This window comes from Micromys minutus (genome assembly GCF_963924665.1).
Source record: "Micromys minutus genome assembly, chromosome: 16".
NCBI lineage: Eukaryota > Metazoa > Chordata > Mammalia > Rodentia > Muridae > Micromys > Micromys minutus.
The window spans coordinates 37,622,890-37,649,307 of record NC_137985.1 but is presented as its reverse complement, the minus strand read 5'-3'; the positions used below and the strand labels follow the sequence as shown (position 1 = coordinate 37,649,307).

Sequence of the window (26,418 nt, the reverse complement as noted above, 5' to 3'; positions counted from 1 at the left end):
AGGCCGTCCCAGAACTGCTGATTTTCTGGGAGCCTGAGGTGGTTGTGGTGGATGATGGAGCACTTACTAACTAGCACTTAAAATCAAGTTAGGGCTGGAGAGATGGCTCAGTGGTTAAGAGTGCTGACTACTCTTCCAGAGGTCCTGAGTTCAAATCCCAGCAACCACATAGTGGCTCAAAACCATCTGTAATGGGATTGGATGCCTTCTTGTGGTGTGTCTGAAGACAGCTACAGTGTACTTATATATACTAAATAAATAATTCTTTAAAAAAAAATTCAAGTTAAATTTTACCTCAGTATGCACTCTGACCCTACAGTGTACATTCTATTCTATTCTCTCTCTCTCTCTTTTTCTATTCTCTTACACCAAACTTAGCGAAATATAAAATATTTGTGCTTCAAAGTTACTGATAGCCTAAGTTTGGACCCATGCTTTCAGAGTACCTGCTCATCAAGTTATTTAACCTTCCTGCAACCTAGAAGTGTACAGAGTTAGCTGAATGCTGAGCTTGTACATAAAAGGTTCCATTTATACTTCCGATGTTTCACTCCAGAGAAAAGTCTTTCCTTTTGGAGGTGGAAAGAACAGTCACTGGGGGCTGGAGAGATGGCTCAGCAGTTAAGAGCACTGGCTGCTCTTCCAAAGGTCCTGAATTTAATTCCCAGCAACCACATGGTGGCTCACAACCATCTGTAATGGGCTCTGATGCCCTCTTCTAGTGTGTCTGAAGACAGCTACAGTGTACTCATATAAATAAATAAATCTTTAATAAAAAAAAGAAAATAAAGCTAATACACAGTAACATACATGGACTGGAGAGGTGGCTCAGTGGTTAAGAGCATGTCCTGTTCTATAGTAGGATCTGATGCCCTCTTCAGGTGTGTCTGAAGACTGGCAGCAGTGTACTCACATACATAAAATAAATAAATTTAAAACGGGGGGCGGGGAGAGGCTGGAGAGATGACTCAGCAGTTAAGGACACTGTCTGCTCTTCCATAGATCCTAAGTTCAATTCTCAGCAACCATACAGTGGCTCACAACCATCTGTAATGGAATCTGATGCCCCCTGAAAAACAGCTACAGTGTACTCATAAATAAAATAAATAATTATTTAAAAGAAAAGAACAGATACTGATAATACTTTGCCAAGAAAAGCTTTGTCTCGTTTATGTCTCCCTTTGAAAGGATAAGCCATTGTTTAGTATCAAATCTAGTTTTATTAGTCTATACAAGTTAGTTTGCCCTCGATAATCCTCCCTTTTGTCCCAGGGTATTACTGAGAGTGGTGGCCTCCTCTCCTCTCTTAGGGACTGAGGTATTGGCAACAATTTTGCCCCCTGACGAGAAGCCTTGGGGTACAACAGAAACCACAGGTCATTAATATTCTGCAGCTGCAGAGACAGGATCACCTCACTAGGAGATGGGGACCTAGGAGAGAGAGAATGGTATAGGAGACACCCTGAATTTAGGAGTTGGCTGTCTGCTAGAACGTAGAAACAGAAGCTGATGGAGTCTAAAACCAAACATCATTTAAACAGAGCATGAGATGGGGAGTTGGGACCTTGTTAGCCATTGGTAACTTGCAGCACCATGGAGGTCCAGAGAGAAACAGTGTAGACAGAAACGTAAAGGTTCTGTGCTAGCCAGAGCAGCTTCTCTCCTCTTCTGTGTTCTGCCAGTGAGGCTGCAGTTGGGGATGCTCCACAGTGGGTGCTCCATTCACTCTGCCTTCTTGGATACTCGGCCCATCTTGGTGCGGATATTTCGAAGCAAAAAGAAGACGACTGTGCTGGCTATACAAATCACTTCTGCCACCCAGAAGGCTGTGCTCCAGCTATAGTGCTTGGCGATGGTGCTGAAGGGTAACCCAGCCAGAAATCCACCTACTGTTGGAGAGAAGAAGAAGAAGCTGAGCCACATGTGAGGAGTAAGCAGGTAGGCAGTTCTGCCTCTAATTGGCCTAAGGCAAGTGAAGGACTTACCATTGGCCATGAGTCCCACAATAGCATGAGAGGTACCACACAAGTTGGGAGGTGCACTCTCATTGGCTATGACTCCAAACAAGGCAATGGGACCATAAGAAGAAAAACCAAACATGGCTCCCAACACCAGGATCCAGATCTGCAAGAGAAGTGAGAGGTGGCGCTGAGAACGAGTGTTCACAAGTGCCTATTGAGGAAAGAGTGCCTAGTCCTCAGGAGCATCCTCACCCCACAGTGAATGAGCCAGCCCCAAAGGCCTAGGTGGACAGGGACAGGGGAGATAAGAGTCATCCCTCAGAGGTGGATGCTGGCTGTTTGAGACTTTATGCAAGCTGGGCTTATTAGGGGCAAGACAGGTGAAACAAAAGTGAGACAGACCAGGAGGAAAACCAGAGATATCTTTAAGGCACCTCGTGCTCCGTAAAGCCTGTGAGCTCAGCCAGAGGATGGAGAACAGGAGTCCAGAAAGCATCCTAGAAAGCAGAGGAAAGAGAAGAAAACCAGGCCCAGAGTGGAGAGGGGGAAAATAGAGAAAATAAAGGTACAAACAGAACTGCAAAGGGAGAAGGAGCTGGCTCAGGGAGAATTGTCTTTCTCTCCTTGTACCTTGCAACCAGCCATCAGGTTCTGTTTACCTTGGGTGAGTCACTGGTCACCGTTACCCGGAAGAGGAACATGGATGCTGCCATGCCAGCCATCATGAGCAGCAACAGGCTGTGACGAGGGTTCCCATACACAGACAACCCTGCCTATGGAAACAGTACCAGCCAGATCAGGTCCTCCAAGCAGGGCAAAACACCTCAACCCCTGGACTCTGACACAGCAGGGCTATTGCTGACAGGTCTTTGGCAATCTGTCACAGTTCTTGGCCCCAGACAGCTCTGGGAGGCCCTGGGAGCTGCTCCGTGTTCTGAGGCCAAACTCCACAACATCCCTTCCTCCACCTTGGGGCAGGCATGGAACACGTGCTAGGGAGCTGTACCTAGTCCTCTGCTACCCCTAGTTTTCTTGGGGCAGAGAAGCCTACTAATTAGGGAGAGAGATCTGGGTCTCTTTCCTGCTGGCCTTTTCTCCACATCTCTAAGGCAGGGAAGAGAAACCTGGAATCATTCCCATCTCACCCAGCGTCTGTCTTCTATGCCAACCAGCTCACACGCCAGGACTCCCATCTCTACTGGCTGGCCCAGCCATGCAAGGAAGCCTCAAAGGGCCTCTCTTCACAGTTCCTCCTGCCCACTCACCTTTGCCATGGCCCTGTCTGACAGGTAGCCAGCTGCAATGCTGCCTACAAGGCCTCCAACCTCTAGGGCACTGATGTAGGAACTACCTGCATGGGGAATTGTGGGAAAGAGAAAAGGAAAAGAGTGAAAAGATATTTTCACATTGAGGTTATCCTAAAATAAAGACCCACCTTCAAGGATGCACCACCTTAAGGAGGAAGTGGATAAAGGGGAAAAGGGTGGGAATATCCCATCTCCTGCATTGGCTCCTGGTTTGTACGGGATTTGTCTGTCTAAACACTCATCTTACCCACGAGAGCAGACTGCCCTCTCTCCTGGATAAGGAAGAACTGGCCCCAGTCTGTACAGCAAGTCTTTACTCCAAAGACCACAAGGTAGCCAGTGGAGAGCACCCAGAGATAGGGGGACAGCAGCAGATCCTGTAGAGTGCTTTCCTCCTTTGACGAGCCTGGAGGTGGGAAGAGGCCAGGTAGGCTTTGGGCTCTGCTCCTGCTGGCCTGACCTCACTGCACCACCACCACCCGTTAACCAACTGCCTGGACAGGTTATGAATCCAACCATGGTTGATGTGGGGTATCTCCTCAAGCCCCTGCATCCCTCACCCTCTCTTGAAAGGAAGTGAGATGGGTGCAGTTGGGAGAAGGTACCCAAGCTGCTTACACTTAGGAGCATACCCAGAATAGAAAGGTCTGTGCTGTCAGAGAAGCCCCAGGATGTGCTGGCTCTGACTTTCAAGATAGAATTTTTACTTCCCCCACCAAATCTCCATTGCTACTCCTTTGCCTACATCCATTGCCAAGCACAGGGCAAGGCAAAGTCTAGTACTAACAAAATCCTGCAGAGCCAAGGGTACATGGAGGTGCTCTGGGAGTCAGCTTGGTAGAGGCTTACCCTTTTTGCCCTTGGAGGGGGCAGGGTCCAGATTTCGGAGTCCAACATCAGCAGGTTCGTTGTGGATGAGCAGCAGACAGAAGAAGGAGACAACGACACACAGAGCCCCAGACAGGGCCAGTGTGCTTCGCCAGCTGTAGCTCTGGGCAAGGACTGTGGCTAAGATAGGTCCTAAACTTCCAGCCAGGTTCATGCTGGTTGACAGCACAGCCCACCAAGTGCCAAACTGAGATGGCTCAAACCACTGTGAGGCAGAGGGGAAACAGAATAGGCGCCCGGCTTTGAGGCCACAGAGGGAGCAGCTTGAGTGTGGCAGACCTAGAGACTCACATTACAGGGATGAGGGAAAAAGTGCTTCTACTTGGCAGAGCCAATTCCCTCATCTGCCACCCGATCCCACCACCCTCAGGCTCCTAAAATATCCTTACAGCAGCAGGAACTGGCAGGGAGCACCTAAGAAACCTGCTATGGGTTAGGGGTGGAAGGGTTGCGGAAGAAGAGGTACTCCCAGTTCTCACTGGGTACCCGGTACCACTTCAGCATGCTTGTCGGGCGCACTCACCTTCCTCAGGATCTTCCCACAGGGGGGCCAGCCTAGCCCCTGTGCCAGACCATTCAGAAACCAGAGAGCAGCAAAGGCTGGCACTGTGGAGCTCCACGAGAAGACTACGTTGACCAGGCCAACGAGGAGCAGCCCAGAGGAGAAGAGCCATCGAGCACTCATCTGATCAGACAGCACCCCACTCACAAACTTGCTGATGGCGTAGGCTGCCGACTGGCTGCTTGTGATGAGCCCTGCAGCGAAGGGGAGCAGGGAGCAGGACACCTGAGGGGTTAGGGACAGGGCAGAGGCACAGGAGGGGTGAAGGAAGGTAAGGGGTCAGGTGTGTACAGGCGCTCAGCGGGGTGAAACAGGTTCCTTTCTGGAGGACCTGTGCTACAGACCTGTCACTCTCCTGCCTGCCTGCTGAGCCGCGCATCATACATAGGCTCAGGCTGACTCAGGACTTCTCAACCTCTTGGGTTTCTATCTTTCCCCCTGGAATTTGCAGTTCCCACCTCAGTCTCAATGCCCACAGGAGCTCTCAGGCAGCTGTGCTGCCCAACCATGTCTTAATGTGGAACGAAGGGCCCTAGAGTCAAAGATCTTATTCCTCCCAGTGGGTAGCACGGCCGGGCACATGAAATCATGGTGCTACCTTCCCAGTGTTCACTGTAACCTGCGGGTGCAGCATGCACCCACCCACCCACCCACGGGTGTGAGAACCTTGCTGCCCCCTCCCAGTAGTGCCTCCTGGGCACGTGTGGGTCCCAAACATATACACCAGGTAAGCTTTGGCCTATGTCCTTCACACAGGACATGCACATGGAGCTCAGCCTCTGCACCTGACACATGCTTGAAACCCCCCATGCTCGGACTAGCCATACTCCAAATAGTGTATCCCACAGCCCACCACCTACCCTTCCAAGGCTTACCCAAGTCGTCCTTGTCCAGAGCAATCTCATCTACCAAGGAGGGCATGACAAAAGAGAAGGTTTTGCGGTTGAAGTAGTACAGGCTATAGCCTCCAAACATGGCTGCGAATATGACAGTTCGGTAATAGCCATAGCCTTGGGCTGCCATGGTAGAAAAAGCCGGCCCTGCTGGCCCACTCACAGTGCTTCTGACCACAGACTCTTGACCGCTCCTGCTTGTGGCTAGCCCTCTTCAGTGACCGGATCTGCTGAGCTGTGTTTTTCTGCGCTCTCTCTCCTCCACCCAGGCTCTTTATAGCCGCCTTCTGGACAATCATTAAGCCTGGGGCAGCAACCAGGGAACCCAGTGTCCTGAGGGAGACAAGAAAACAGTAGATTACTGAGAACCAGACTGGGGGAGGAGAGGGTCCCAGAGGGAGGCATGCCTATCCCCAGGATTGCCTGCCTTTCCCTTCCTTTTTGAAGTCCTCTTGTCTGGGAGGCCAGCTGTGATTAAAGGCTCAGCCTAATTACTTTTGTCTACACGAGCCCAGGGGAGGCTGGGGTGGGATGAGCTCTCAGTGTAGCCCTACTCCCTTAGTCAATGAACTTTCTCATTCTCTCAGGTTCATTGAGGGTGTCGAGCTACCAGGCATCATGAAAGGCACTAGATTGGTTTCTTACCCCTCTCCCCCGTCTCATTCAATCAGCCACAATCCTTAACAGCAACCCCATACCCACTTCTGGGCCTTCTAGAGCTTACTGCACACAATGCTTAGCACACTTTCCTAATAGAGATCCCCTTCACTGGAGAATACAATTCCATGACCCCCTCATAGTGGTAGTAAACAGCACATACACTTTCCTTATATACACAGTGATAAAATTTAAATATATAAATTAGGCCTAGTAAGGAATTAATAAAACTCAATAAAGCACTGTAGTAAAAGTTCCTTAAAGCCCATTGTTTATTTCTGGAATTTCCCATTTCCTTTTCTCACTGAGGCTGGCCTCGGTCACTGAAATGTGCAAAGCACAACGGTAAATAAGGAGCTAGCTAACTGCAGTAGTTGCAGAATGAAACGGGGACAAGCTCCTTAGTTCACCCCGCAGAGACACGCAGAAGGAGCGCTAAGAGAGCTTAGGTCAGGATGAGAGTCCCCTTGGAATTCCCTCTGGGTCCCTATTACCCTGCGACATCAGTAGGGCATCCGTACTGTAGGAGTGTGAACCCCTAAGCACCCCACCGCAGCTTCCTGCTCGCTCCGGTGAGCAGCCGCTGGAGCAGGAGTGGGTGCGAGGGAGCCACACGTAGCCTCAGAAGGCCCCTCGCTCTGGCAGCCTAGGTTCTGCCAGTCAGGATGGGCAGGCGGCACCTCTCGGCACCTGCCAAGCACCCCGTGTCCTCAAGCCACCCAGGACACCCGACTCCAGGCTGGGAACTGCCGGTCCTGGAGACAGGAACAAGAGAGCCGCGGAGACTGAGCGCCGCAGCCACGAGGGCGCGGCATCTACAAGAGCGCAGCAGTCTTGGGGTCGTGGAACTGTCGCCATCCCGGAAGGGCAGTCACCGGGACAGCCTCCGGCGTAGTCGGAAGTCAGAGGAGCCCCAAGGCCCCAGATTGTCCTCTAGTCCCGCCCTCACGGACGCCCCTCCCTCGCCATGCCACCACCCCTACCTGGACGGAGGCGGTGACCCCACTAGGATGGGGCGGGACTCGGGTGAGGCTAGTGCGCAGGCACAGAGCTGGGAGGACTGCTGTCCACCCAGAGAGGGAGACGTCATCCTGCCTGTCAAGCCGCTTCCAGTGTAAGGACAGTGCCTCTTATAGGCTGAGCACCACATGACCTATTACTTTCTGTCGACCAGTGTCTCTTGTTAGGGCGCAGATTCAGAAAACTAAAGAAATACTCCGTTTGTAGAAGCATGATGTTTTCTTGAAGAAATAAATTGAGCACAATTTGGGGTTTCAACTCGTGGTCAGATTAGTGGGAACACAGACAAAACAATATAGTCTCAGTATTTAAAAGATGGAATCCCGACAAGACCTCAAGTTCTTTTAACACCTTTTTAATGTGTTGGGTATGTGTGTGTGTTACCATGGCTGTGGAGTCAGAGAACAGCCTGGAATACTACTTCCTTTAAGACCGGTCTCTCATTGATTAGGCTAGACAACACACCTCTGGCCATTTTTCCACATAGGTGCTAGGGCTGAAACATAGGTCTGCTCAAGTACTTTACCAACCTTATCTGTTTTTTTGGGGGGAGGGGGGTTGGGGTTGACGGGGTTTCTCTGTGTAGCCTTACCTGTTCTGAAACTCACTTTTTAGACCAGCCTGGCCTTGAACTCAGAGATTCCACTGCCTCTGCCTTGCCTCCTGAGTGCTGGGTTTAAAGGCACATGCCACCATGCCGGGCTCCAACCTCACATTCTAATCCTTGAGTCACTACTTGGTGGAAATAAGGTTATAGCTGTTGGGATTCTGTAAACCCCACCCCTCAGTTACTTAGCAACAGCCAGGTATACCCTACCCCTCAATTACCCAGCAGTGGCCAGGTATGCTCCGCCCCAGTGACCTGACACTATAAAAGGAGCTGCTTGACCCCTCCTCTCTCTCTTGGCCTGTCTTGCTCTTGTGCTCTTGCAGCCTTGCTCTCCCCTTTCCCTTCCCCCCCTCTGTCCCACGTGCTCATAGCCGGTCTCTACTCCTCTACTTCTCTCTCTCTTTATCTCTACCACCCTCTTAACTCTCCCATGACCTGAATAAACTCTATTCCGTACTATACTGTTGTGTGGCTGGTCCCTCAGGGAAGGGATTCCCAACATGGGCCCCCCAGAAGCATCTCCCTTGCCCTCAGGCCTCGCCGCACCTCCATGGGCCATATGCCCCCCACTCTCTTCATCCTTCCCCTAACATTGGTGCCGTGACTCGGATCGTCATCCTTTCACAGTATTGGTGCCCTGTGACTTTTCCTTTCAGTGACTTTTCCTTTCATTGGTGCCCCATCATCTTTTCCTTACAATAGCCTAAGTCGTCTTGGAATCGAGGGTGATCCTCCTGCCTCTGCTTCCAAGTGCCTAGGGTTACAGAACATGCTTATAACTGTACTTGGACCCACCATAGTCTAACAGTGGTTTTGGGCAACTGTTCACTGTCTACACTAATATCAGATCCTTTGAGGACTCCACAGATGATTTTTGAGAGATCAGAAAAGTTAAACCTGGGCTGGAGAGATGGCTCAGCGGTTAAAAGCTCTTCCGGAAGTCCTGAGTTCAAATCCCAGTAACCACATGATGGCTCACAATCATGAGATCTGATGCACTCTTCTGGTGTGTCTGAAGATAGCTACAGTGTATTTATATAAATAAATAAAATAATAATAATTAAAAAAAAACATTAAACCTGACCTTGACCAAGTGACCCAGAACAGGATGAGGCAGGGATTCACAAATTCAATGCCTTCCTGAGCTACAGAGCCAGTTCAAGATGAGAATGGATACTCTTGACAGGCAAGACCCTGTCAAGGAGAAAAAGTACAACTTTTTTTTTTTTTTTTTTTTTTAAATGATGATACAGTGTGTTTTTCAACTGATAGACAAAGGCAGGTTGGACAAATGTAAAAATAAATCTTTTCAACCCAGAACTCACTGTTCAGTATGAATTTTCACACATACAGAGTGAGATGTGATGGGCAGACAGTCTACAGGAAATTCTTGTAGTTTCCTTGGAGAATGAGAAGCTCAAGGTCATCCTTAACTAAATAGCAAGTTTGAGGCCAGCTTGAGTTACATGAAAGACAACAAAACAGGCACCCTTTCCGGAGCCTTTAATCCCAACAGGACTTTAAAGTCAGAAACAGGAAGATCTCTGTAAATTCAAGGCCAACCTCATCTACAATGTGAGTTCCAGGTCAGCCCAATACTTATAGTGAGACTATCTAATGCAAACAAAAAGCCCACTAAGATTTTTCTTCTTTTGCTTTCTGACTTTATTGTTGAATTTAAGACGTTTAAGACGTCTCATAATTTTCTTTTATCATAGCATCCCTCAAGAAAATGACTGAAGCTTTTTAAAAAGTACTCCAGATTGTAGAGCAAAGGTCTTTTAGAATACTGAAAGCCAGGAGGAAAAGGAGATAAAATAGGATTCCACTAGGCCTGAACTTCTTTAATTCAACAAGTATCTACTAAACTGAAGCTTGGTGTGTATATATATATATGTGTGTGTGTGTGTGTGTATGTATGTATGTATATATGTATGTATGTATGTATGTATGTATGTATATATATCCAGTTTGAACTCTTAAGTAGATGTCAGAACCAAGGACTGAGTTTCTTCAGAAGAAAGCTCCAGGGGAGTCAGGTATGGTAGCACACGCCTTTAATCCCACCACTCGAGAGGCAAGGACAGGGGGATCTGAGTTTGAGGCCAGCTTGGGCTCTAAGGTGGGGGAGGTAACTCGATGTTAGAGCACTTGTTTTGAATGTCTAAGGCTCTGAATTTGATGCACAAGCCTATGGAGGATGGGGGGGGGGGAGAGATTAAGTTGTAACAATGAATCTCCTCTTAGGCATAATAGCTCACTTTTGTAATCTCAGCATTTAAAAGATAGAGAAGGTTCAGCAATTAAGAGCACATACTGCTGTTTCGGAGCACTGGAGTTTGGTTTCTAGCACTTGCATGAGATGGCTCCAAACCACCTGTAATTCATGTGTGCAGATGCTTGATGAATACATAGCCACTCATACACATATAACTAAAAGAAATTGTTATTGGGGCTGGAGGATGGCTCAGTGGTTAAGGATACTTTTAAAAAACGATTCATTTATGTATCTGAGAACACTGTAGCTGTCTTCAGACACACCAGAAGAGGGCATCAGATCCCATTATTATAGATGGTTGTGAGCCACCGTGTGGTTGCTGGGAATTGAGCTCAGGACCTCTGGAAGAGAATTCTTAAAAGGGTACCTTCTAGGAGTACTTTCTTCAGAGGACTAGAGTTTGGTTGGATCACTGTACCCAAGCTGGGTGGCTTACAATCACCTGTAACTCCAACTCCAGGCATCCCAGTGTCCTTTCCAGATTCTACAGGCACCTGTGTGAACACGTGGTATAGAGATATGCACATATGTATATGTGTACATAAGTCTTTTCCCTTTCTTATTGGATATATTTTATTTACATTTCAAATGTTATTCCCTTTCCAAGGTTTCCTCTCTATACATTTCCTATCCCTTTTCCCCCTCTCCCTGACATAATTTTTTTTTTTAGAGTCTGGCTTTTATTCCATGTTATAAAATAAAGTTCTTGGGTTTGGTGGTTGGGAGCACCGAATACTCTTAGAGAGGTTCCGAGTTCAATTTCCAGCGGCCACAACCATCTGTGATGGGATCTGGTGTCCTCTTCTGGTATGTCTGAAGACAGTTACAATGTACTCATACATAAATAAATCTTTAAAAAAAATAAAAGTTCTCTTATATGTTAAACTTCTCTCAAATGTTAAGACAAATCTCAAAAAAAAAAAAAAAAAAAAAATCCACTCTCCTCGTATGTGTATAAGCTGTGTAATTACTACTCAGATTAATGGATCTATTATTTATTTGGGGAAACATCAGACATACCCCAAGGTTTCAAGAATAATCTTGACTTCTTGACAAACATTAGGTAAACTTTACCTAATTTCTCTGGATAGACATAATATGCCCATTGTCAAGTCATATGAAAGCTGGTTGCTATTAAAACAAAAATATTCTCCCATACAACCAACCACAAGACCATAATCACACTAAAGACACACATAAGCCATTATGTGTGCCATTGGAAACCTAAACGTGCTGGTGTCTTTCAATAATATTGGAACCTACCAATTACAAAATGACAAGTCACTTCAGTTTCATTGGCTATGTCACCACTAAGTAATAAATCCCCCTTCACAGACAAACTGTTAATCATAGGTTCCTTTGATCAGTCTCTCCAGCTCTGTATTTTTATTTTTGGTTTTTCAAGACATAATTTCTCTGTGTAAATGAGCCCTGGATGTTCTAGATTCCCTTTGTGGACCAGGCTGGCCTTGAACTCAGAGATCCACCTACCTCTGCCTTCTGAGTACTGGGATTAATGGCCTGTGCCACCACCTCCCAGCTTTTTTGTATTTTGAGACAGGGTCTCATGGTATGCCTCTTGATGGCTTAGAACTTGCTATGCAGGCCAAGCTGGGCTTAAACTCTGGGAGATTCCCTGCCTAAGCCTGCAGAGTGCTTGATCAAAGGCCTGGAAAGGTTTCAGTACAGATTTGAGATAAGGCAGTAAGAGACACATGGACCTTAAGAACATTAGGTACACTGAAATCTGGCTGTGAGCATCTCACAAGATTCATTTAAAAGCCACTTTCTCATGTGAATTGCTTCCTATCTTATCACACTAAATAAGATTATTTATGCCACAGGTAGCAATGACATTTTTAATAAAAATATAACCAAAACGCCAAATCTAAAAACTGCACTTGGGGCTGAAACAGCTCGTAACTATCTGTTATGAGATCTGATGACCTCTTCTGGTGTCTGAAGACAGCTACCATGTACTCATAGAAATAAAATAAATCCTTAAAAAACAAAAAACAAAACAACAACAAAAAAACACCCTGCACTTGGTGGCTCACAATGGTAATCTCTGCATTGGACAGGTAGAAGGAAGCAGGAGGGCCAGGAGGCAGGCCAACCTCAGTTAACCTGACCTGTGTAGTACCTGTTTGAAAACAACACACAACTAACATACAAGGGAGGGAAGAAGCAAAACACACACAATCTATAGAAAAGAATATTTTATTGAAACAGTTTCTCAATTAACATTGGAACAAAGTACAATTTGATTCAAACCTGTCCAACCAGCCTGAACTGCTAATGAAAGAACTCAAACACACAGGGGAGAACTGTGTAGGACATTTAGATCCCTCTGCCAATGTGGCAAAAAAAAAAAAAAAAAAAGGGTGTGTGTGTGTGTGTGTAAGGTGGGGTGGGTAGGGTGGGGGTAGAAAAGACAAGACTGACTTATCAGGTTTGCTTTGCCCCTGCACTGGGGTGGCCCTAGCTCTTGCTGCAGGGGCAATACTGGAGGACAGGCACTCTAGGCATGGTTATAGTGGGCAAGGGGCTCTTCTTCCTAGGAAAATACACAGTCAAGTTGAACCCTGACCCCCTGTTCTTTACCCATAAAGCTTGCCTGAGAGTGAGGTGGTATTTTTACATTCACACCATGGTCTGTCTATCCCCCAGGGTCTTGGGAAAGGGGCTCACAGTAGATAGCACATTTTTGGTCAGCCCAGGGGGAAGAAGGAAAGAGCATTTAGTATAGATGTCACAGGAACTGGGAATGACAAGGATGGCAAGTGCCTGCAGTATACTCGAATCCTAGCCAACCACTGTCTGGACTTGTACTGTCCTGGGCCCAACAATCCATATGGGGCCACAGGGCTTTCCCTTCTTGCCTGCTCTTGTTTGCTCTAGCCACCAGGGGTCGCACAAACCATGAGAACATATTTACTCTGTAGACAGTCCAGAGGAAAGGCTTTGGGCAAGGCGGCCATAGCCTAATCTGCACAGAGAAGGCAAGGACAGAAGTGGTGAAGGAGGGTAAGGGAAGAGAAGACACAGGAGAGAAGAGGCACTCAGAAACCAAGTGGGACTGAGGCTCTGTAGACACTGGCCCAACAGGACACTGATTTTGTGGAAGAGGGAAAGATGAAAGGATGCTGAGAAGACCGGCCACTCCCCGGTGACCCACGACATCCTTCCCACTACCAGGTCTCCAACAGCACTGGCAGCCATTCTCTCACTTACCCACAGGCAAAGAATTAAGACATAATAGTGATTCTTCCCGACACAGGGCCAGAGAGTAGGAGACCAGAGGGTGGGGCTGGTGACAGAACTAGAGCTGGGTGACCCAGGGAGCTATCCAAGGACTGTGCAGCCGCCTCCAGTCTCAGCTGAGAAGGAACTTGAGCTCCTAAGGACACCAACCTCCACTCCAACCCTGATGTACAATAAATAGAGGTGGTAGGAGGGGCTGGAGGCAAGTGGGGAGGCAGGAGCTGGGGTTATAGTTCATCGTTCTTCAAAGGTCGTTTCTGCCCTGCTGTCTGCTCTTCCTGTTCAGATTCTGTTGGGAGATGGCGGGGGTTGGGGTGGGGGGAGAAGAATAGCAGTGTAAGGCTCAACAGCCTGTTCTTTCCCTCCAACCCTAACAAGCTGCCCGACGACCCAGGCGTCACTCTTACCAGCGCCAGGACCTCCTAGTTCCAGAGGCTCAGAGTCTGCTGGTTCTGTACCTGCATTTCAGAAGGAAAGGCCAGTCACTAAACAAGTGAGATGCTACAAATCTGATTGGTAAATGTATAACAGGTGTGAGTCATATCTGAGGTCTCTCCCTTTATCTTCTTAAAATTTTTATTTAATGTTTATGGGTGTTGTGCTTGCATATATGCCTGTGCACTAGATGTGCCTTGGAGGCCAGAAAAAGAGAATCAGGTCCTCTGAAACTAGAGTTACAGACAGTTGTGAGCCATTAGATACAAGCTGAAAATAGAAACTGAGTTCACTGAAGAGGAACCAGAACTCTTAAGCATTGAGTCACACAAACCTCCCACAAACTTTTACATTTCTCTGGTCTAGGACTATACAAAGAAACAATGCCCGAAAAAAAAAAAAAAAAAAAAAAAAAAAAAAAAAAAAAAAAAAGCTGGACATGGTAGTGTATGCTTTTAATACCAGCACTTGAGAGACAGCGTCAGGTGAATCTTTTTGAGTTCAAGGCCAGCCTAGTTTACAAAGCAAGTTCCAGGTCAACCAGAGTTATCCACAGAGAAACCCTATCTCATAAAAGTAACAACCAAAGTATGCATGTTTTGCCCATGCATGTAGAGGCCAGAGGCTGATGCAGGGTCTCTCCCTCATTGCTTACTTTCTTATATATTCAGGGAAGATCTCTCACTTGAACCTGGAGTTGGTAATTCATCTAATAAGTAAGCTAACCAGCCTGCTCTAGACACCTTGTTTCTTTAGCATGCTGGAATATGAGTGGGCAGTATGGCTGAGTGGCATTTACATGGGTGCTGGTATCTGAACTCTGATCCTCAAACTGTGCAATGAAGCACTTACCTCTCAGCCATCTCCCCAGTCTGTCCTTGCCCTTGTTTCTTCCAAAGAAAAAGCACTGCTTCTAAAAACTAAAGGCCACCTACATTCACTGACATAGAATAGACAATGCTTGCCAGTTTGCCTGTCCCCAGGACTAATGAAATGTCTCATTCCTCAGGTCCCCAACTCACCAGGCTTTTCTTTGTCAGGTTCTAAAATGGGCTTTGCCTCTTCAGCCTGGCCTAGAGGGAAAACAAAAGTTAGATACCCTAGGGAGAGGTAGGTGGCTTTCTGTCTGCTCACAGGAACTAGAGCAAAGCATTATCTCTCCTCACCTGTAGGTGGAATGACCTTTTCCTCTTGGTCACCAGCACTGGCATTGAGGGGAGGCTCTGTCCGGGTGCCATTCTTGTCCTTGGGCCGTGGCCTGGGTTTGGTAAACTTGGCCTTATTGAGAAGATACTGTACCTCACGGTCCAGGGCCATCATTTTGGCCTCAATGTCTTTTGAAAGCAGCACAGGCTTCTCTGTGGCAGGAAGCTTGGCCTGCTCGGCCAGAGTTGCATTCTTCCAAGCCTGGGGGGAAAGCAGCGAAGAGTCAGAACTAGCCATGGATGTGGCAGGTTCACTCGCATTACCCCAGGGTACCAGCTAATATTAGTCAGTTACATATTAAAAGAAATTACCCAGGTATCATTGATGACTTTCTCTAACGTTGTCATCTCCACCTCGGTGAAGATCTGGTCCATCTCTGGGATGAGTCGGGCACCCCTAGAAGCCAAAGAGGAAAAGATCAGCTTAGGGCAGAAGTTAGCAGAAAGGAGAGTCATGTCTCAGCAGGACTACACAAAGAAAGGTTCACAAAGAAAGTGTGCAGAGAACACTCACTTGAGGAAAATGCTGGAGTGGTTGAGGAGATTATCCAGAGCCGAAAGCCGCTCTGGCCATTTCCTGCGCTCTTCCACCCGAAAAAACAATCCTTGGCATAGCTTTCTCAGCTCAGCCAGCTTGTCCTTCAACATCTGATGAACATGAGGAGGAAGAGGAGGGTTGAAGTGATCGAAGGAGCATCCTGGACCCAGCCCTGCATCTTGCTTCATATGCTGACACCCCAGCTCTTCTCACTCTGGCCCTAGAAGCGGGTTGGGGGTGAGGGGTTGGGGGCACGGGCAGCACACCCATCTGCCTGCCACATCCCAGAAGGCCCCTCACCACAGTGGTGGCTCCAAATCCCTCATCCTCCAGCCAGGTAGAAGTGCTGCTGAGTTTCCCAGAGATCTCCTCCCGTTGTTCCTCAGTGGACACTTCCTGGTACTCAGGTTGGTATAATTTGTCCTGTAAAGGACACAAACCCATGCATGCAATGAGCTTTGGGGCAAGGATTAGAGAGCCACATGTTCCGAAGTGAAAGTTCTGGGAGACAGGGAGTGCTTGCTGCCCCTTGCCTGCTAACCTGGGTCTCAAAGATAAAAGCTTCCAAGCTGTTGGCAGCTTTCTCCCTTTCTTGCTTTTCTAGGTCTCGCAGGGTCAAGTCCTCAAGTCTGTGAGATGAAAAGGCAGGGATGGGTGGGGTTGGAACAAGGTCTTTCCAGGATCACCTTTCCACACCCTACTCACCGACCACACAAGCCAGCACTTACTTCTGCACGGAACGGGCCAGCTCATCCTCTGGCAAGTCTGGCAGGTCCAAGACGGCCAGCTCCACACCTATCTCCTCCACCATTTTCTGCTTCCGGGCAGGTTTCTGCTTTTTTTCTTCCTCTGGAGCTGGAGGGACACCCTCTGGCCCTGCCTGCCCCTTTTCATTGGGCTTCTGAGTAGATAGAGCAGTGATGTAAGGAAAGCCTCAGCCATCTCCGTCTCTATAAGGCATGAAAGGAAGCGGCTTCCCCGCAGCACTAGCCTTCTGCAGGTGGCTCACCTTGGCCTCAGACTTGTCTCCATTTTCTTTCTCATCAGGTTTTTCTCCCTCAGGGGCTGCATCCCCCTTAGGCTCAGAGGGTGGAGGCTGAGAGGTATCCTCTGCTGGGGCTTCTGCTTCCTCCTTGAGCTGCTCTGCAGGCTCATCCTTGCTCCCCTCAGCAGGGCTCTCCTCTTCCTCCTGGGAGACAATTATGGAACCCCAAAAATCATATATATTATTAGTTGAGCTTCACTTCACCTTGACCCTTTGGAAAGGGAACACTGCTCAGCATAAAGCTTGGGTCAAGCAGATACTTGTGGGCAAACAGGGGCTGCTGGGATTCCAGAGATTAGGAGAACAAAGGGAAGGCAGGAGGAGATGAAAAACGCCGTAGGCTCTGGTAGTGGCTCAAATCTAATGAAGGAGGAGCAGGGCAGCCTGCCACAGGTGAGGGAAGAAGACTGTACTCCAGGCAGCTGGGAGGCCTGCCAGATTCTGCTCGGTCTACATCTCTCCAGCCCCAGGCACTTGCTATTCGGTACCTTACCTGTACAGCATCAGTACCATTCTCTCTGGCATCTGATGAGATACCACCTCCAAACAGGCTGGAAATGGTGTTGCCAAGTTCTAGGAGGGAAGAAGCAGAGGTTCAAGAGGGAATCCAACAGCAACTCCACTTCCCACACAATGCCATCACCCACCCCTGCCCAAGCAGGCATGTATGTTTAATCTTGCTTGCTGGCAGACAAGTGCATACACACAAGAGCCCATGTTCATCTTACTGGTAAGAGTAGATTCTTCCTCCGGGCTGTCCTCCACCAGGGTCTCAAATACAGACTCCACCTATTTTGAAATGTTTTTAAAAAACAAAACAAAACTGCTTAACAACCTATGTTGTTCCCTAAGTATGTTGCTTATGCATACATTAGGAATACAAAATAACTTGCACCTGTGAGGACCCACTCTCTCACCTTCCTTTCCTGGGACTCCTGGATGGCCAATGCCCCTTTTAAGAGGCAGCCCTCGTAGGACAGGCTCCCCGTCCTCTCCTTAGAGCCCTCTAGGTCTCCACTTGGTTAATACAATGGACCATTTTCCCAGTGTGCCAGAAAATACTAATTCAAAAGCCATTTTTTGCCTTGTTTTTTGAGACAGGGTTTCTCTATATAAGAGCCCTGGCTGTCCTAGAGTCACTCTGTAGACAAGGGTGGCCTTAAACTCAGAGAGAGCTGTTCCACCACACCTGGCAACAGGCTTATTTAGGGGTCCAAGACATGGCTCAGCAGCAAAGAGCATGGACTTGTTTTCCAGAGAACCCAGATACTGATGCTCAGCATTGGTATGATGGCTCACAACCATCTCACAGCAGGCCCAGGGATCTGATGCCCTCTTCTGGCCTCCTTGGGCATCAAATATACATATGATGCAGACACATGTACAGGCAAACCACCCATACACATTTTATTTTAAATTGAATTTAAAAAAGGGTTTCTCTGAGCTGGCAAGATGGCTCAGCAGGTAAAGGTGAGCCAACTATTTTGAGCCACTACCAGCCTTTTACCAAAGGTAGAAGAAAACCATTTCCTGCTTCTTTTGGCTCTATGACTGCTGTGGCACGCTTGCATCCCATCCCCATTATACACACATACTTAAAAAATCTTAAGGGGCAGGAGAGATGGCTCAGCACTGGGTCCAAACCCCAGCATCCACATCCATTGTTAACTCCAATTCTAGAGGATGCAATATCCTCTTTAGCCTTCAAGGGCACCAGGCACATAAATGGTACACAGACATATACCCACACATATGTTTTAAAAAAATCTGTATTTCTCTCTAAGCAAGTTACAGCACATTAGCATATGCTGGTCACAAAGAACCCCATTGCTGCACTGTGTTTAAAGCCAAGATTCATCCGATCAACTTCTAAAATGCTTTACGGTTATCCTGTGGAACCAAGTCTGAGAGAAGCTGGTGGGTTCAGGATTCACCCCTACCCAGATAAGGGTTCTTTTTTGCTCTTACCCTGTCTAAACTGAGCACCCCACTCTCGTCCAGGTTAAAGTGGGCCTTGATGCCTTTGGACTCATAGTCGGGATATTTCTTGAAGCTTTCTCCCACACCTTTTAGTTTCACTGTGGTTAGATTCTGGGAGCCAAATACCCTGGTTTGGAGGAAAAGAAAAGAGTTTGAGAAGATCCACCTCGCCCATAACTAACTCTAGACCACATGACCCACAGGCATGAGATGTCAGGGTTCCTACCCAGGACTCAGAAAGATGTACCCTCTAAGACAACCCTAACCCACTTCAGCCCTTCATTCCCACATTCCCCTTCCCATCCTTAGATAATCGGGCAGGCACACCTCCCACACCCTGGAGGTGCCATCCTGCCCCCGCCCCTCACCGAAGATCCTCAGGCCCCAGGAAGCCCAGGTCACCGTAGTTGATGTGAAAGTTGAAATCATGGCTGTAGCGGTTAAAGGTGATGACTTTGCGCTGAGGGTAGGGCCCCATTCGGGAGAAGAGCACACGTTTATTGTGCTTCAGGCTTCGCAGCCCAGGCTCCTCCTCCACCTCCCTTGTGAACTCCACCTACATAACAGGCAAGAAGAAGGTGCATTGGAGAACCAGGGAAAGTTCTGTAAGAGGGAATAGGATCTCAGCCTAAAGAAAAAGGGACAGGTTGAAGTGAATACAGATAGAGGTGAATAGAGATGTCACCCAGAGAAGCGAAGGGAGTGCATCACTAGGTCAAGCTTACCAGGATGGGGTAAATAACAGCATCACGCACAACAAATGGCTTCACTTTAAAGGCTTTGCTGAGTGCCGCTGCCTGGTACACAGCCCCCATGGCAGCTGCTTCATCTGCATTGATGTTCTTTCCTAGTTCCTCCCTAGGAGACACAAGCTTTGGCATTATCTACCTGGGAGTGGATTCTCCCTCCCTCATCCCCTCATCGGGTAGGTGCCCAGCCTACAGCTCCATGCCTAGCCCTGACACCATACTTACTTGCCCACAGCCTTTAGCAGCACCTCTTGAACTTTGGGAACACGAGTGGCCCCACCCACCAGGATCACCTGCTCAATCTGATCCTGCAGAAGGGGAAGGTGAGATGCGGGAGTTAACGCCCTTTCCATCTGACACTTTGTGGGTGTGCTATGCTCTCCCGTAGGCACGTCTGTCTCCCTCATCCCTCACCAAGCTCATCTCGGCACTCTGCAGAGCCTGCTGCACAGGCCCAGGCACTCGATCAAACAAATCTGCACACAGCTCCTCGAACTCCACTCGAGTTACTTTTGCCTTGAAGTCCACGTCATCCATCAAGCCCTCGATCTGCGGGAAGAGGAGTAAGAGGTTCTGGCCAGGTCTGCTCTCTCAGGAAGAGAAGATGGGATTCAAGAAAACAGAACAGGACTTTGGGAGGAATAAAAGACCCTTGATCCCCATGAACAGAAGCCACAAGGCTGCTCTCTAGAAGGTCCCATGTGGGGTTGGAGAGATGGCTCAGTTAAGAGCACCAACTGCTCTTCCAGGGGTACTGAGTTCAATTCCCAGCAACCACATGGTGGCTCACCACCATCTGTAATGAGATCTGATGCTCTCTTCTGGTGTGTCAAGACAGCTACAGTGTACACATATATAATAAATAAATAAATCTTAAAAAAAAAAAAAAGGTCCCATGTGGGCACCTGTGCCATGTGATCAGCATTGGCACTCAGGACAGTTTTGAGCCGATTGGCTTCCCGAAGCAGTTTGGCCATGGCACGAGGGTTTTCCCGAACATCCTTGGCTTTCTGGCCCTTTCGCTGCTCATTGAAGAGCTTAGCCAGGTGTTCTCGAAGCCGAAGCTCCATCTCCAGGCCACCCAGGGTGCGGTCAAATCTATTCAAGAAAAGAAACAAGTACAGTGTAAGGACAGAGGTGGCCCTCTCTCTGCCACAAGACACAACAGTGCTCTACCTGCAGTTCCCCACAGCATACAGCAATTCAGGAGCAGCTCATCTACCTCATCATTCAAGATATTGCTGGGTATCAAGTATTTGAAGGTAAGTGACAAGAGGAACAGGAGAGGAGACAGCTCCCTGCTGTCAAGGAGTTTATAATCTAATAGAATAACCTCCTATATGTGACATCATACACGTCATAAAAAAGACGCACCAGCATCTGTGAGTTTGAGGCTAGTCTGCTCTACATAGACTCCTAGGCCAGCCAGGGTTACACAGAGAGACCCTGTCTCAAAACGAATGAAGAAAAGCAAAAAAGGCTCACAGAATGCACATAGAAAGTCCATACCATTGAAAATTAGTCAGAGAAGAGAGTGAAGGTCATTCTAGACAGAAGACCCCAAGGCAGGAAGTAGGAGAGTGCATTCAAAGCTCTGAAGAATGACAGACATATTCTTTAAGAGTAAGAGGAGCCACCCATGGTGGCTTCATCTCCATGCAGCTCATTCTTTTACACCCAGCATTTGGGAGGCAGAGGCAGGCGAATCTCTGAGTTCTAGGCCAGCCTAGTCTCTACAGAGTTCCATAACAGACAGGACTATGTAGAGATCTCCAACAAATAAAACAAAACAGTGAAAGAGCTCAGGCTCAGCTGCAGCAGGCAGAGCTCACACAGGTGTACGGAGAGCACTGTTACACTGGCAGCTTATCTCCTTACTGGTGAGGCTGGGGCCATGAGTACTAGGCAAGACCCCAATATAGAGTACACCAGCATCTTAAGAGAACTTCCAAGCTGAACAGTGAAGCGCTGAAAACTTATTTTTCTTCTCCCCAAACAGGATCTCACACATTCTACACTGCACTCCAGATGTAGCTAGTTGGTTTTTAATTCTGACCCTCCTGCCTTCACCTCTCAGTGCTAGAATTATACCTCAATACCTTGTTTTGGAAGGATTTTGTTGCTGTTGTTTTTTAAATTCTATAGGTGACAAGACAGAGGTAGGACTGCCAGAAGTTTCTGACCAACCTGAACAACACAGTAAGTTCCAGGCATATACAGTTTAGTGGCAGAATGCATGTAGAGCGTGTGTGAGACTCTAGAATCAGGCTCAGGAAAAACAGACTTGGTAGGGCTGTGGTGGCATAGCAGATGCCTTTAACCCTAGTACTCGGAAGGCAGAGTTCCAGGCCAGCCTGGTCTACAGAGGGAGTTTCAGGATAGCCAGGGCTAAACAGAGAAACACTGTCTTGAAATACCAAAACCAACAAGAAACAAAAAGGAGGAAGAAAGACAGACACTGATACTGACACAATATGCCAGGAATCAGAAGGCCCGCCTTTTCTTCCTTGGGAGCAGCCCCTTCAGAAACCCATACTGTATCCAAGAAGGGTTCCTTCAGGAACCAGCAAAGGCACCCAAAATCCAGGAGACACCTCTGCTTTGGGTCTCAATAACCTACCCCACGCCCCGGATCTGCAGCTGTGGTTGCATCCCAGCTTCCTTTGTCTTCACTGTTTGGTAGGTCACGATGGTGCACACAGTGCTGCCTGAGCCCATGTCATAGAACATGACATTCTGTGGAGACACCAAGGATACTGTCATGAGAATCTAATGTAGAAGCCAAGCTGGGTAGCGTGGTGCACACCTTTAATTCCAGTGCTCAGAAAGCAAAGGCAGGTGAATCTGAGTTCAAGGCCAGCCTCGTCTACACAGTGAGTTACAGGACAGCAAGGCCACACCGAGAAATCCTATCTCACCCTTCCCACCTACCCCCCCAAAACCAAAACAGAGATGGTTTATCAAATGCAGGATGCCTGTCTACTTGTCTGCCTAAAAACCAAACTGTTGTCCTTCATAAAGCTGACCAACTCCAGTGGGTACTGAAGGGCAGCTATTTGTCACAACTTTGTCAAGGGATGGCCATGCAAACAAAATGCAAAACGGGTCAAGGATCCTTCATGCTCAGAAGCAGCATCGTGTGTATCTAGTGGCCAGGAGGCCTCCGTCTTACCTGTGCAGTGGAATTGATATCTTTCCGGCGGAAGACACCATAACTCAGGGCTGTGGCAGTGTTGTCATTGATGAGCTGCAGCACCTTGAGGCCAGCCATTCGAGCAGCCTGCAGCACGGCTCGGCGCTCGGCCTGGTTGAAAAAGGCTGGCACGGTGATCACTGCATCCTTAATGGGTTGCTCTACGAGGTCAAAAGATCAGGATCTCACCAACTCCAAACCTCAGACCAAGGTTCCCAGACAGTACCACTGACTCTGAGCCAGGTGATTCATTTTCTATTAGGCCTACCTAGTACATTCTAGGATGTTTATTAGCCTCTCTGTCCCCTACATACTAGATGCCAGGAGCATATCCCAAGCCTAACTTTCAAGAAGACATAAAAGAGCCCCTGCTTGGCATTCACTGTACATTTGGGGAAGTCCCACTGCCACCAGCCCCACCTTAATGCTCACCTGCAAAATCTTCAGCCAAGGAACGGGAGTAGTTCAGAACCATACCCAGCACCTCCTCAGGAGAAAACTGCAGCTGCCTGTGGAGAGGAGGAGTTGAGGAACAGGAAGACAAACACCAAGCCCAATAATCAACAATACATGCCAACAAGGGGGTACTTTCCCCTTCCGGACACTCACGGACTGATCTGGAAGCGCACAGTCTGCCTCTGTGGGTCAATGTTTAGTTCATGTTCTGGGAAACGAGACTGATGAAGAGCCACATGAGGGTTATCTGCCTGTTTTCCAAGGAGGTGCTGGAAGTAACGGAGCGTAGCTTTTGGGTTCTTGATGGCCTGAAGGAAGAAGACCAAGCGGGTTCTTAGGCCCAAAGCTACCTTAGCTTGCCTCTACTTCATCCAGCTAGGTAAGAGGCTAGCCTCTGGGGGAACCAATCTGGCGAGGGCTGTCACTCACCATGCCGGCTGCACTATCACCTAAAAACCTTTCATTTTCCTTCAAGGTCACAGTCACTGGAGTTTTCCTCCGAGATTCCCTAAGAAAAAGCAGCATTAGCCTAGCTGCCAGCAGCAGAGTAGCAAGCTAGAAGCCTCCAGATCTCACCCTGGGGCTCAGCCACCATAGTCTTAAATGGGCACTGTAAATTATATACACCCCCCCCCACACACACAGATCTACTCTTACTTGTTCAATACAATCTCCATGGGCACTCCAGGCTTGACAATGGCCACCTTCATGGATTCACTGCCCAGGTCCACAGACATCACAGCCAATGTGTCTGAAGGGAAGACAGAAAGTAGTTATCTGTCAGTTCTCTGCTTCCCACACCTTCCTGTCTTCCTAAGTTAAACCAATGCAAGCACCCTGCTTTCCATGGCAAAGACAAAAAAAAAGGGGGGGGGCTAGATCCAGCAACCCTAAACTTGAGTAGACACCTCGTGCCATTTTATTCTTACATTTACCCTTCCTTGTCACCTTTTTCGGGTACATACCGCTCAGTGCCAACAGGTCTGCTAAGAGGACAGCCACTAAGGCCCAACAGAGTAGCCTCCTTGGCCTCTGCCTTCTTACTGTGGCTGCCATTGTGACCCTGGTGGAGAAGGAAGAACACTTGTAACTGGATGCTGAATGAAGAAGGAAACAGAACCGCATCCCAGAACAGACAAGCTCTAAGATTCTTATCTGTTGTACTCTTGGTTAAAAGCACAGCAGATCGAACCCCTTCTCTTCCTCCCTGAGGAGCTTCAATCATTTTAAACATCCTTCCAAGTGTCCCACATTCGGGCTGAAGCAAAAGGGCCCTCCACCACTAATTTAGATAAATTCTTCTTTGGAGGTTTGACCTTTTTTTCTGAACACGTACAGGCAAGTAATTGGCACACCACAGCATTGTACCTGTCAGACACCTGGAGCTTGGCCAGGTCCCTCGAAATCGGTTCAACTACCTCACACCTGGAGCTCCCCTGGTGGCGGGTAAAGCCAGGCTGAGACTGGACAGAAACTGGAAGGTGATGACGTTGGGGATGGCTGGCATAGAAGGGTCTGCCCCCTTCTCTGCAACCCTTGAGCAATGTCCAGCCCACCCTCCTTGCCCATCCCAATCCTGGGCCCCGCTGCCTACGCAGACCTTGTACGGGTTAAGGTTACTAGCCGGGTGAGCGTTCACCTAAACCTCACCTGACGAAGGTGGAAGATCCCACTCCCAGAAATGGATTCCGGCCCACCCCGAGCGTGAGAGGGCAGCTCAGTGCCTGAACTTCAAGGCCGAAGGCACCGGTGTCCGTACGGCCCTCGCTCCCGCTACCGGCCCGCCCCCGAAGCTAGCACGCTGCCTCCCCTAGGAGCCGCGGCCCGGCGGCTGCTCCATCCTCACCCCCGCTCCCTCTGGCCTTCAGCTCCTGCGCCCCTCGCTCCGGGATCAACGCGGCGAGGACGTAACCACACGGCCAGCAGCACGACCCCAACCCAAGGCCCTTCACAACTCCCCCTGGTTTGCAAACTGTTACAGTGGCCACTAACCTCTCAGCGGCGTCTCGCGCACCAGCCGGCCCCGGACGCGGCGCACGCTCATTGGCGCCTCCGCTGCCCGGCCCTGCTCCGCGTACCAGGCCCTGCCCCCGAGACCCGGCGCGCGTCCCCATTGGGCCACGTAGAAGACCCACCCCCTCCGGCTCCGCCCCCCCAGGCCGCAGCTGGGCCTGAGTACCGGTTGGGACAAAACCGCCGGAGCCGGTTGCAGATTGGACCACGTCACGGTTCACGGCCGGGCTGCTCCTCGCGGGACTTCTGCTAGCCTTGGTGCTAGACGCTTCGATGCGGAACCCTGGCGGAGCCTCGCGTGGGAGCAGGTACGCTCGTGGGTTTCGAAGTCTTCGGTCTCCTTCCGGTTACTTGGGGCATCCGCACGAAGGAATAGTACTGAGCTGCTTTCGCTGCGGCGACGCGGAAGAGTTGCGTGCGTTTGCTCTGGGCTGCGGCAAGATAACCGGAGGAGAGCTCCAACCTTCCGTTTTCATTGAAGAACTATAAGCCACAAAAATAATGATGTTCGCTGATGGATCGGAGATAAAATTCTGTTTGTGACAGAATTTGGCTTTGACTTCGAACCCTGTTTGTTACTCTCACCGTTTCTTTTTTGGAATGGTTCAGGGCTGGGAAAGAAGCTCAGTAATTCTGACAGATCTTGTCTGGCGCAGTTGAGGCTCTGGATTCCATCAACAACATTGTTGAAAAACAAAAAAGAAGAAATCAGTATTCATGTGATATAAAAATCATAAGGCTGGAGGGTGGTGAATTTAATCTTAGCAGTTGGGAGGCGGAGGCAGACAGATCTCTACGTGCTTGAGGCCAGCCTGGTCTACAGAGCAAGTTTCACAACAGCCAAGGCTACCCAGAGAAACCCTGTATCAAAAACCTAAACCAAACACACACACACAAAGAAAGGAAGGAAAAGAAAAAAAAAAAGAAACAGACCTTTGCTTAAAGTCATAACACGATGTAAGCACACCAGACGAAACAGGTGCAGTCTTGGATAGATTTATAAGTTAAGTCCCCTGACACAACCTCCCACTCTCATCTGTAGTACGATTTATGTAGCTTTACTACTCAATCTGATTTGCACACATAACTCTCTCTAGAAAAGTAACATTTGGGCTGGAGAGATGGCTCCGCGGTTAAGAGTACTGACTGCTTTTCCAGAAGTCCTGAGTTCAATTCCCAGCAACCACATGGTGGCTCATCACCATCTGTAATGGAATCTCATGCCCTCTTCTGGTGTGTCTGAAGACAGCAACAGTGTACTTATAAAAATAAGATTTAAAAAGTAACATTTTCTGAAAAATAACAAAAAACCCCTGCAATTATTTGCTATTTTCCAAATATGAATTTTCTGTGTTGGTGGGATT

General features: G+C 48.5%; 2 protein-coding genes across 9 annotated transcripts; both read right to left on the bottom strand.

The window, feature by feature from the left end:
• Positions 1-1,185: 1,185 nt before the first annotated feature.
• SLC37A4 (solute carrier family 37 member 4) lies at positions 1,186-7,335 on the bottom strand. 6 transcript variants are annotated; one of them, XM_080929749.1, is made up of 11 exons: positions 7,252-7,335; positions 5,775-5,944; positions 5,594-5,623; positions 4,680-4,912; positions 4,118-4,361; positions 3,516-3,674; positions 3,227-3,312; positions 2,621-2,734; positions 2,396-2,458; positions 1,986-2,124; positions 1,189-1,889 (listed from the first exon to the last, which is right to left on the bottom strand). In XM_080929749.1, the coding sequence occupies exons 2-11, from the start codon at positions 5,908-5,910 to the stop codon at positions 1,723-1,725; spliced, it is 1,371 nt and encodes a 456-aa protein (XP_080785875.1). In that variant the 5' UTR covers positions 5,911-5,944; positions 7,252-7,335; the 3' UTR covers positions 1,189-1,722. The 6 variants fall into 6 exon arrangements, with proteins under 6 accessions (XP_080785879.1, XP_080785878.1, XP_080785877.1 ...); XM_080929748.1 differs by lacking the exon at positions 7,252-7,335 and adding an exon at positions 6,763-7,121; XM_080929751.1 differs by lacking the exons at positions 2,396-2,458; positions 7,252-7,335 and adding an exon at positions 6,763-7,122 and having other exon boundaries at positions 1,188-1,889.
• Positions 7,336-12,380: 5,045 nt separating this feature from the next.
• HYOU1 (hypoxia up-regulated 1) lies at positions 12,381-25,075 on the bottom strand. Of its 3 annotated transcripts, none has more exons than XM_080930740.1 (26): positions 25,034-25,075; positions 24,007-24,104; positions 23,699-23,792; positions 23,471-23,549; positions 23,195-23,349; positions 23,018-23,094; positions 22,565-22,746; positions 22,013-22,128; positions 20,298-20,490; positions 19,807-19,941; positions 19,618-19,700; positions 19,369-19,501; positions 19,012-19,199; positions 18,632-18,770; positions 17,392-17,452; positions 17,157-17,236; positions 16,628-16,807; positions 16,347-16,519; positions 16,160-16,247; positions 15,919-16,041; positions 15,595-15,728; positions 15,393-15,477; positions 15,042-15,282; positions 14,898-14,948; positions 13,848-13,898; positions 12,381-13,729 (listed from the first exon to the last, which is right to left on the bottom strand). In XM_080930740.1, exons 2-26 carry the CDS (start codon positions 24,095-24,097, stop codon positions 13,668-13,670), a joined length of 2,994 nt encoding a protein of 997 aa, XP_080786866.1. In that variant the 5' UTR covers positions 24,098-24,104; positions 25,034-25,075; the 3' UTR covers positions 12,381-13,667. The 3 variants fall into 3 exon arrangements, with proteins under 3 accessions (XP_080786866.1, XP_080786868.1, XP_080786867.1); XM_080930742.1 differs by lacking the exon at positions 25,034-25,075 and adding an exon at positions 24,888-24,984; XM_080930741.1 differs by lacking the exon at positions 25,034-25,075 and adding an exon at positions 24,692-24,982.
• Positions 25,076-26,418: the final 1,343 nt, after the last annotated feature.

Coding starts and splice junctions, on each gene's coding strand:
- SLC37A4 (XM_080929749.1), bottom strand. CDS start 5,910: ATGATTGTCCAGAAGGCGGCTATAAAGAGCCTGGGTGGAGGAGAGAGA. Junction 4,913..5,593: donor TCTGGACAAGGACGACTTGG/GTAAGCCTTGGA, acceptor CCTTCGCTGCAG/GGCTCATCACAAGCAGCCAG. Junction 1,890..1,985: donor TGTGGGACTCATGGCCAATG/GTAAGTCCTTCA, acceptor TCTCTCCAACAG/TAGGTGGATTTCTGGCTGGG.
- HYOU1 (XM_080930740.1), bottom strand. CDS start 24,097: ATGGCAGCCACAGTAAGAAGGCAGAGGCCAAGGAGGCTACTCTGTTGG. Junction 23,095..23,194: donor GTGCGCTTCCAGATCAGTCC/GTGAGTGTCCGG, acceptor TCCTCTCCACAG/GCAGCTGCAGTTTTCTCCTG. Junction 19,200..19,368: donor CTGTTATTTACCCCATCCTG/GTAAGCTTGACC, acceptor CCTGTTATGTAG/GTGGAGTTCACAAGGGAGGT.